This window comes from Camelina sativa, chromosome 9 (assembly GCF_000633955.1).
Source record: "Camelina sativa cultivar DH55 chromosome 9, Cs, whole genome shotgun sequence".
NCBI lineage: Eukaryota > Viridiplantae > Streptophyta > Magnoliopsida > Brassicales > Brassicaceae > Camelina > Camelina sativa.
In genome coordinates, this window is record NC_025693.1 from 20,183,619 (window position 1) to 20,194,701 (window position 11,083).

The 11,083-nt window shown below is 36.7% G+C and overlaps 5 protein-coding genes across 5 annotated transcripts; 4 read left to right on the top strand and 1 right to left on the bottom strand.

Annotated features, from left to right (window-relative positions):
* LOC109126583 (F-box protein At1g49990-like) lies at positions 50-1,472 on the top strand. Its single transcript, XM_019230267.1, has one exon. It carries the CDS (start codon positions 343-345, stop codon positions 886-888), a length of 546 nt encoding a protein of 181 aa, XP_019085812.1. The 5' UTR covers positions 50-342; the 3' UTR covers positions 889-1,472.
* Positions 1,858-2,876, top strand: LOC104711469. The gene is made up of 2 exons (XM_010428168.1): positions 1,858-1,948; positions 2,230-2,876. The coding sequence occupies exon 2, from the start codon at positions 2,261-2,263 to the stop codon at positions 2,699-2,701; it is 441 nt and encodes a 146-aa protein (XP_010426470.1). The 5' UTR covers positions 1,858-1,948; positions 2,230-2,260; the 3' UTR covers positions 2,702-2,876.
* On the top strand, positions 3,434-5,120 carry LOC104711470. The gene is made up of 6 exons (XM_010428169.2): positions 3,434-3,828; positions 3,928-4,043; positions 4,190-4,313; positions 4,416-4,564; positions 4,649-4,711; positions 4,812-5,120. Exons 1-6 carry the CDS (start codon positions 3,508-3,510, stop codon positions 4,840-4,842), a joined length of 804 nt encoding a protein of 267 aa, XP_010426471.1. The 5' UTR covers positions 3,434-3,507; the 3' UTR covers positions 4,843-5,120.
* LOC104711472 lies at positions 5,524-6,097 on the bottom strand. The gene has a single exon (XM_010428170.2). The coding sequence runs from the start codon at positions 5,985-5,987 to the stop codon at positions 5,694-5,696; it is 294 nt and encodes a 97-aa protein (XP_010426472.1). The 5' UTR covers positions 5,988-6,097; the 3' UTR covers positions 5,524-5,693.
* LOC104711473 lies at positions 6,878-8,842 on the top strand. The gene is made up of 2 exons (XM_010428171.2): positions 6,878-7,275; positions 7,401-8,842. The coding sequence occupies exon 2, from the start codon at positions 7,946-7,948 to the stop codon at positions 8,699-8,701; it is 756 nt and encodes a 251-aa protein (XP_010426473.1). The 5' UTR covers positions 6,878-7,275; positions 7,401-7,945; the 3' UTR covers positions 8,702-8,842.

Below are 11,083 nucleotides of genomic sequence, written 5' to 3' on the forward strand. Positions count from 1 at the left end.
CGATACCACAATACTATTTCCACTGACGCTCTAGTCCTATTCAAAGCACTAGACCGACAAATCCGGGATGCGATCTTGGCAAAACAGTTTCGCAGGAACTTCAAAAATCTCCTGCAAATCTGGCTTAATTATGATTAGTTGTTCTACTCATTGTCACAATAGATAGACCCTTCCTGTTTTTATTTTTTTGGGCAAGGGATGGTCTCAAGATTATAGATCGATGCTGTAAAACACTGCAAAAGTTTCATTTAATGAAATTCACAGTTTTACAAAAAAAAAAGAGTTGGCGATGGGAAACCCTAACCCTATGATGAGAGTTAGCACAATCCCAAGGGAAGGGAGATGGGAAGAAAAACACTCCCAGAGACGATGTTGGTGGAGGTAATTGCTAGATTACCATTGAAAAGCATCGCCAGATTCAAATCAGTGTGTAAAACATTGAAATCGGTAATAGAATCGGCGTATTTCCGTAGTCTGTTTGTCTCGTTGCACCGAAAGTACTCCTTGTCCTCTTGGTCGCTCATGCTCGATCCGGAGTATTCTAATTCCATCATAGAAGTTATTGGCTTTACAAAATGTGAGACATGGGGTCTTCCCAAATCCATAGTTTCTTATATTGTGCCTTTTCGACCGTGTCCGAATCTCTCTACAAAGGATTGCTTCTGGGCAGGTTCCTCCAATGGATTGATTTGGCTTAGTCTCTACCGTGGCTACACTGAGGACATGCTTGGCAATTGTATATGCTTCGTGGGTAATCCAGCTTTACAACAATGGGTTGAAATCCCTCCGTATCCAGATCTAACAAGCTATCCATATAGGCCAATTGGTTTGGTAACGCGTGTTGAAAACGGCGTTGTACCTCTCCCTGTACATCTTCTATGCTCCTGACACCGATGATGATGAGTGCCGGGTTATACCTCTCCCTGTCCCATATGATGAGGATCGATGTTAAGAGATGTTTGACTACTTCACGAGGAGATGTTATCTGCATTGAAATACTACATCGAAGACTGAAGATTTGGAGACTGAATCTTAACAAGTTAGAGGATGATGAATGGTGGGGACTGTTGACACCCGAAATCAACATGGCCTTTGTCGGATTAGATTTCAAATGTTGCCCAATGGCAATGAATCCGTTTGATTCTGATATCGTCTATCTATGGAGTCGACAACACTCTTGTTTGGTATCTGGTAACTTGCGTACACAGGAGTTTATAGTTCACCAAGATTCAAAGAATTGGACAAGTGATGAAGGTTGTTGCCGCATAGACACTTCTGGTTTTGAGGTTTTTATGAAGTATATAGAACACCATTATCGTCGCAATAATGCAACTTGGATCGTTATGTTACCTCAGTTTGTCCTCCCACGGTGGATGAGTTCAGTACCCATTCCTCCAAATTGAAGACCATCCTTTTAACTCATTTTCTTCTATTGCTGCTATATGCAAAAACGTGTTTACGTATTTTTTGGTGGGTGAGGTTAATTTAGTAGTATGGATGGATTCAGTAATTCACGTAATCACGTCCTTCTTACCGTTACCTTTGCCGTTACTTTTTCTTCTATAAATAAAATATCCAATAGTTAATTACTACTATCAAATACCATTTCCTGCCCACGCCTAACAAATAGGGACATTTATTATGCAAATATACGAGTTGATATAATTAATAGTTACTCGACACGTGAATTTATCTATTCACCGCCCAGAAAAGACAGAAGAAAATGAATCTGTAAATGTTTTTAATATAGATGAGGTTGGTTGGTCCTAAGTGGAATCGTTTGTTTTTGAAGTAACGGAGTTTGTTTGATTCTATAAATAGTTTTAAGTATGACCAATTCATCGTCTTCCTCCTTCACAAACCTTTTTCTCCAAGCAAAAATATTATTATTGTTATTCAGTCCTGAGTCAAAAAAATTAGGGTTGGTGATTTTGCTGCTTCTGATCAGGTCTGTTTCCTGTCTCTCTATGGACATTTCATTACTTCTTCTTTACGGATCTCATATAATGCGATTTATGTGCTGTTGATTAATTCTGCTTGATTAAAAATTTTGTGCCTGATTAGGAAAATTATCATAATAGTTAATCGATTTCGTATTATTAAGGATACACGTACATTTACGTAGCATATGTGATTTTGAGCTTATCTAATACGAATTTGATTATCAATTACAGATATTAATCGTTTCATTCTGTTTTTTTTTTTTTTTTTTTTTTGTGGGTTATGTAGAGTGTGAAGACGGTTTGAGAAGTGAAGTGCAATGGAGGTATTTGGAAAATCTTCAGTGGTTGGTTCAGCGGCCAATGTTATTTACTTGTCTGCTATACTTGGTATCGATGGACCCGATCCGTGTCACAAGTGTGATTGGAAATGCGAGAATGAGAATGTTTGTGGGAATATGTACCGTTGCAGACTAACTGGGTTGAGTCACGTCTGTGACAAGAACTGCAACCAAAGGATTTTGTATGATAACCATAACTCTTTGTGCCGAGCTAGTGGCAGGATATTCCCGCTCTCTTCCGATGAGGAGCAGGCGGTTAGAGGAGTCCGGAGGAAGCTTGATGATGAGAGTCAGCCCTCTGAAAGCTGCGTTAAGCGTCTTCGGCGTGATGTCCAGTTTCTTTCTTCTCCTTTCGAGAGGTCTTTTGCTGCTGTGAGCCCAATCTGCAGTCAAGCTGGAGATGGAATGGAGATGAACTAGATCTTTGTTGGTCTTTTGCTTATCTTTATCTCACCTAGAATAACACTTACTTTTTTTTTTCTTGATCTCAAGTACGCAATAAGAGATGATATTCATATGCTCTTCCAGAGAGACTAGGCTTAGCTCCTCTGTCTGAAGAAGTACTTTTAAATCTGAAGTTGTCTTTTCTTTCAAATCCAACATCTATAATATAGGACAGTCTTCTGTGCTTTTTCACTCTGCTACAATGTACATTTCTTCAACTCTTGAGAAGTCTGTCCACTTTCTGATTGATCTTTGACATATTCTTTACCACTCCGAATAAAGTGTTGTTCTTCTGTATCAAATGCAGGTTAGAGAATGAACCGAGCTACCAAATCTCAGATTCTCCAAGTCCCAATCATCATTAGAATCAAAATAGCAAAGTCTATTACTCTATTTCCCAAAAGTCAGCATCAAGATCCAAACCTAGTACCTTGATAATCTTTATGGCGAATCATGCATCATCAATCTTATCTATAGATGAAGCTTAGTGGTCTTTGGTTATAGTAAAATCACTAAGCCCCATCTACTGAAACAATATAGAGACGACACAGGTTTCACAACTCACAAAGTAATGGAGGAATTGAGCATTTTCAGAAATCAGAACTGAGTTAAAAAAAAAAGTAGCAAAGACAATAAATGGGCCTGATAAGGCCCAAAAAATTGTATATAACCCAATGGGAGAGATGAGAAGGAGGGAGATAAGACGAGAAGCAGAGAACCGAAAGCAAAAAAACAAAAACACTCCAGAATTCACAACAGAAACGAAACGAGAGAAAATAGATATGGGGGTAGGCGGCGGTGGAGGAGTTGGAGGAGATCAGAATCAGAGGAGAAGCGGCGGAGAAATGATGGCGATGGCGAGTATGTTCAACGATCAGCAGAATCCAATTCAGCAGTTCCAGGTTAAATTCAAAGAAGTAGAAACCGGTTTCAAGACTTGGTTATCCAAACAATCAATACCAGTGGAAGCCGCCGTCGTCTCAATCATGAGCGGTGTCCAAGGAGCTTTCATTGGTGGACTCATGGGAACACTCTCTCCTGAAATGCCTCAGGCTGGCGGCGTTGACCCTCAAGCCATAGCTCCTTCCATGAAACAAGCTCAGGTTTTAATACTATAAACCCTTATATCCCCCATCTTTCAAAATAAAGTTAATGTTGTAATTGAGGTATGAGAGAATTGGGATCTGTGAATGAATCTGTAGGCACTTGTGGGTGGACCTTGGGTCCAAGCTCGTAATTTTGCTGCCATTACTGGTGTTAATGCTGGAATTGCTTCAGTCATGAAGCGGATTAGAGGCAAAGAGGATATTGAATCTGCGTAAGTTTCAATTCCTGTGAGCTGCTTCATTCACTAATATTGTAATCTCTTTGTATTAGATGTCTTGATAAGGTTTTGTAATTTGGGATTAGTCTTGAGAGTTTGGTTATCATTGAGAATGAAGAGTAATGATTTTAATTTTGCAGCGTAGTGGCAGCATTAGGATCTGGATTTGCTTACTCTTTGGTGAGCCAAGGCTTGCAAGGACAACCTATGAACGCAATCACCACCGCAGCTGGTTTTGCTGTTTTCCAAGGGATTTTTTTTAAGGCAAGTTATCAAATTTTGAGACTTGACACCAATGCTACTCATGAAACCATATATTTTTAAGCATTTTGCTCTTAACCCTGTTTTTACCTTCTCTGTCTTCAGTTGGGAGAAAGATTCTCTAAACCGAGCGTTGAAGACCCGTTTTACACACGAGGAAGAACTATGCTTGTGCAGCTTGGTCTAGAAAAATACGAGAAGAACTTCAAGAAAGGACTTCTAACAGATCCCACATTGCCATTGCTCACTGATAGGTATGTATATATATTTAAATATCCCCTTCAAGCTTTTTGTTTATGATAGCAACTACTACTAAAGTTGGTGAATTTTGTATCCAGCGCGCTAAGAGATGTGAGCATACCACCAGGGCCAAGGCTTATGATTCTAGACCATATCCAGAGGTTCGAAACCGATTTATCTCCTATTCCATCGATCAAATATACGAATCTGTAAACTTCTTGAATTTGATCGAGCTATCATTGTCTGTTGTCTGGAGTACAGGGACCCGGAGTTGAAGAGCAAACGAAAGTAGTAACTGAGGCTTTTGTTTAAGATGGTTGGTCATCGCCAGAATCTATCAAAACACAAATGTAATGTCTTTTAACTTTTTAGATGCTCATGCTAGGAAGAAGAACTCTTGTTGGATTCTTCGTCTACTACTAGCAATGTTTGATTCTCTTTTAAATTTTAAAATACTCTCGTCATAAATCGAAATGGATTGTAGGTTCAGAATATTGAAAAAATGAGATATGATCTGTATGAGAATAAGATGATTAATATATAGTTGAATGGGCTGTAAGATTGATATCATATTTTTTAGTTTCGTACAAGTTTACTCGCCAATCATCAAAAAAAGGCATTGGATAAACACTTGTTAAAAATATAGTTTGATGCTCTTTCTACCTAATTTATGTTGCTGTTGTGAAGCTCTCATTTACTTTTAATTATTTTATCGTTGATCAAAAAAAGTCTCTTTGCTTAGAACAATCAATAAGCGTGACCAAGAAAGAAGAAACTCTGTAACACGTCTCTGTCATTGTCGTCACTGAAGTTACATGAATACAAATCGTGACTTGTTATAATGCGTTTCTATTATGAAGGAAAATATTAATTTCGTGGATCAAAATATCTTCTCATCTCTGTAATCATAAACGTTACATGAATAAACAATATTGCCTTGTTTTAATGCGGTCTTTTTATCAAGAAAAATCTATAATTTCAATTTCCCCCATAAAAAAAGTTGTTACTATGGGTTCATTACATTTCGTTTATGAGGTTTATAACTTTATATGATCAAAAATTGTAAGCATTTTATGCAAAAATTCTTTACATTTCGTTTTTAACATTAAACTAAATGGAAAATACATAATGATATCCATCAAGCTATGAATTTGTAACAACGACTTCAAGGGAGGAAGAAGAGAGACGAGAGATTCGGTCCATGAGAAAGAGAATACGAGACTGATAGTCACGCGCCTGATCTAAAGACTCGACCTCAAGCTCCGCTAATTGCGAGCAGAGTCTCTCCTCCGCCTCTTCCGCTACCACAGTCCGCCGCCACAGCTGAACCATCTGTTTCTTCATCTCCTCCATTTCTCTCTCTAACTCTCCGTTCCTCCTCCGTAGCTCCTCAACCTCTTCCACCGCCACCGTCGCATAATTTCCACCTTTCCCCATTAAATTGAATAGTTTTTTGTTTTTTTTTGTTTTGTGGTTTAAAGAATAAAAGTGTTTTCTGTGGTGTTTGCTGTTTCTGTGTTAAACTGTTATCTCTCTCTCTCTCTTGTGAAGATCCTTTTAATAGCCAATTTTTTGTTTTGGTCTTTGGAATTGTAAAGTGTCCAGGTTCAATGTATCTCTTGTTCTGTTATTTTTCTTCATTATTTATTTTGTCGACAGCATTTGTCTGTCTTTTCTTCTGTGTTAGAAAAGTAACAACACGTGGTGCATAACATGCAATGACTATTACAATTATTAGTATTATTTTGAAGACTTGTATTTGTAATTGCACGGAACATGTATTTACGATCACTCGATTTTTTTTCGCAACTGTTTAGGATTTTTTTTTTTTTTTTTTTTTTTTTTNTATTTTGTGACCACTCTCTTTCGAATCTCGATTTTTCTTTTTGAACTTTAAAATAGAAATTAGATACCGTTATCAGAAAGTACGTAATTTAGATATGAATTATCACAATGTAAACACACAAAATTAGAAAAATATTTTTATATAAAAACCAATTAATCAAATATACATAGATATATCAGACTAATGATGATAATTAGATATACTATTCAGTATTAACCTTATAAAAATGGCTTAATATGTTTTTGGGTTTAAATTACATTATCTATACAAGATGCAACATCCATAATACATAATCTTATACCTATCTTGGTGCATGTATATTTCATCTGTTAATATTGTAATCATATCTGTATCTTTTATATCTCAAATTTAAGAAATCTCTTATTCTATCAGAGTTATCATATAATATGGCATAATGAATTAATGATTAAGAACATATATTATAGTCCTGCTTAATAGTAGTTTATTAAGATGGCCTATCTCTTTTATCAATATCATCACCATGAAGTTAGAAAGGGAAACAACCCTAATCAAATCCCGATCCCCTTTTTGGCGGGTTCCACCGTCTGCTTTCGCCGACAAACATATTCTGGCGAGCCTCTCTTCTTTTTCCCCTCCTCTATCCGTCTATTGTCTTCCTCTTTAATGATGACTGAACTCGACATCACATCAGCGATATCACCGGACCAACGAAATGCGTCGAGTCCGAGTTCGTTTCTTCACTCTACAACCTCCTTGCCGATTGAATCTGTCATTGGGGAGATTCCAATCTTACCTGGAATGTCTTCGGTTCAACCCACAGGTGCTGTTAATGCCTCCAATGCTATCACAGAGTCTGCAGCTCAAATGACAGATTATGCTCCGGCTGATGTCTCTAAGGTAAAATCTCCTTTTCCATTTGTTCCTTCTCTTGGAGCTTGGGGGAAAACCTCTAAAAATTCCTTTGGATTTAAAAGATCCAATCCCTGAATTTTTGTCTTCATCTGAGACTGCAAAGATCACAGGTAATATAATTCCACCTTCTGAGATACTTCCACCAGAGTTCAAGGAAGATGGTCAATTACGGTTCCCATGGGCAGCAAAGATGGCCCCAACAATTCGCAACCTTTATCGTACAACATCACCAACTTATTTGGAGGATGGTACTCCCATGGTCGAGATTCCTAATCATGTTTTAGCGCAGGGATTAGAAAATCAGAAGGAATTTTTGGTTGGTCAGTTTATTAGATGTTATATACCATCTGGAGGTGTCATACATGCTGTCGCTAACAGGATTTGGGGTAAGAAGTGTAAGATCTTCACTCGTAAATTAGGTGACTCCTCGTTTTTTTTTCACATCCCACATGAGTCTACTAGAACTTGGGTGTTGGAGCGTGGTCTATGGCATATTGACGATTGCATTATGTTTGTGGCACTTTGGACTCCTACTGCTTCTTTAGCTTTGCCTGAGATCACTTCAGTTCCGGTATAGGTGACTTTAAAGAATATCCCAAGCTGTCTTTATTCATACTGGGGAATTAGTTGGATAGCTTCAGGATTAGGAGAACCCATGCTAACCAACAAACCAAGGTTGGATCCAACCCTTATGGATGAGGCCAAGTTGATGGTGGAAGTGGAATTAGACAGGCTTTTTCCACAGAGAATTGCAGCTACTGACAAGTTCGGTAATGTCTCAATGGTAGATGTTGAGTACTCTTGGCTCCCAAAAAAGTGTGAGAAATATGGTCACCTAGGACATAAAGAAACTAGATGCCTCATTCTTCGCCAGTCCAATACTGTCTCCATTCTTTCAAAGGGTTCTCCCTCAGAGGTTGTTGCACCAGTTGAAGAGCAAACTGTTGTCTCTCCCTCAGCCAACTCCACTCGCTCTTCTCAAAATGTTCAGATAGATATTGTCTCTTCTTTAACTCACTCTTCTTTTATATCAGAGGAGGGACCATTGACACCAACTACCATTGTACATGGCTTATCTCCTTCTACTGCGTCTTTAAACGCCATTTCTCTTCCCGCTACTTTGGCCTCTTCAAAGGCTGCACCAACTAAGACTTCTTCAATGATTGGCTCTCCTCCAGCTATGGATACTCTAGTTGCTTTTACCCAACAAGGTTCATTGGTAACTGAAGCTGCGCAAGAGAATATTATTGGGAGCAATACGTTTGCTTCCTTAGATACATATTCTGAGATGGGTGACTTCACTCTAAAGACTCGAGGAGGGAGGTCAATAAAACCTACGCAAAAAGTTCAAGAGAATGAATGGACTACAGTTGGAAGACATGGCAAACGTGGCCGTGGTGGTCGTGGTTAAGCACCGTAGTTCCTTAATTTCTTTTTCTGTAATCTAGAATACACTTGTGTGTTCTTATCCTTTTAACTACTTTCAAAAACTATATGACCTCAAAGTCATATCCTTGTATTACCTTTTATGCATTTAATTTGAAAGCCTTTTAACAAAAAATATATATATATATATATATATATATATCATCACCATGACTAAACACACACAAAAAAAAGGTTAGAAATCATGCTAATTAAGACAAACAAATCACATTATGAGAACTTAAGAATATATCTTTGAGAATATCTAGTAATTAAGAAACTTTTTATCAAATAAAATAAAAAAGTGAAAAATAGTTTTGAAGGAAGAAATCATGAGTTTTTATTGATTAATATTTTATTTTTATATTATTATTCAAAAACATAATTGAATTATAGAAAGATATTTAATATTGAGAATTTGTTAGAAATGTTCTTTTTGAGATAACTTTTTCAAATATACTTTTTAAAACATTTTTATTTTTACCATTTTTATACAATTACACTACATTAAATTAATTTTTATAAGTTTTTTTAAGATTTTTTTATTGAAAATAGACACCATAAAAAATATTTTTAAAAACTGATATAAAAAATAGATATTTTTGGAAATCACCTTTGATATTTTAGAAGATATCAATGAAAAGTTGTAAACTAATGTTGATGTCCTTTTGTATTCAAATTATAGAAACCGGTGAACGTCGTGGAGTAGTAGTATTTTATCATTTTCGAGTATACAAAATGATATCTGACATCATCAATCACGTCGATGTAATAAGTGTCATATTTCATTTCTTTGTGCTTCCACTGGACCACATGGTCTACATCTAGTTCTCCGAAGTCAATGGCCGCCACACAATCAAACACGTACGTATGCCAATATACTCAATTACTATTTGAATCTCCCAAGTACCAATTCGTTAAACCCATTAATTTTGGCCAAAGTTTATAACCATCTTAAAGACTCAAACTATATATGGTCACAAATAATAGATTATTTATTTTCTGGACCTATTAGGATTAAATTGTATAGGAAACTATATAGTTTATGGCAGTTTTGATCACCCAACATATATATAAAAAATCATATAGCGGAAAGTCTTTGAATTTCATTCTCCATTTACAAAATATGATTACAAAGTATTTATAGCACTATAAGAAAACATGAAATTGCCGACTGCAAGTTGCGACTAAAAACACAGTCGCTAAATTTGGCTACTGAATTGCGATTGTTTTGTTACTGAATGGCTACTAAAATAAAACAGTCGCCTAGTATACGCTAATTCGAGACTGATGCATAATGTCGCAGTGTAGTCGCCAATTTGCGACTAATTTGGAGACCAGTTTGACAGTCGCTAAAAATTGCGACTAAAAAGCTACTATTTAGCGACTGCTTTAATTAATTTGGGCCTTAACAAAATTTGGGCCGTAACAAAACACGAAAACCCATTTCTTATTCGTTAATAGGCGCACCATATAAAATGAAAAAATCCTAGTTCTAAGCTTTTCTCATTCTACTATCTCCTCCTTCTATGTTCTAATCTCTTTTTTTTTCTTTGCCTACTATTTTCTCATTCTAATCTTTTTTTTTTTCTCCTCCTTCTATGTTCCATAGTCATAAAAAATCCATTCCCTCCGACTACGAATCTGTGGTTAAGATTCGAAGTTTCTTGATGGTTTATCGCTGGATTCTCTGTTAGTAGTTTAATCATCACCAAACTTATCACCAAACTCACGATTGGTAAGTCCTCAGATCTACTCGATTTACATTTTTTGTTTGTTGTTGAATTCCTATTTTTCAGTTTTAGATGAAGGATTGCATGTTGTTTGTTTTGATTATTGTTGGTGATCTCGACAGGGCATATTTCTTCACAGGGAGATCTTACTATCGGATGCCATCATCAATGCTACCATCGCAGATCCGGCGGCTTTGGAAGAGAGCAGCGGCGTGGAGTCCATGAACCCTAATTATTGATGGACTTGTTTTTTTGTTATCTAATTTGGGCTCGTGTATTGTATAGGGCCCATGATTTATTGGGTTGTAATTGTAATTTACAAAGGTCCATTATCATAAATTTGTTCTAATTCGGTTCGAATAAACCGAATTAGAAAAAAATTCGGTTTATTTCGGAATTGATTTTAAATCTAATAACCGACCCGAATAACCTGATTATCGAATAACCCGAACCGAATTTTTATTCCGTTCAATTCGGCAGAATTTATAGAAAACTGAAATTTTGAAAAACCGAATAACCCAAACCGAATAACCCGAAATAACCGAATGCCCAGGACTACAAAACAGTAACCAAAACAGTCGCAAATGAGTAACCAGATCAGTCGCTAAAGCGTTGCAAATTCAGTCGCAACTTTG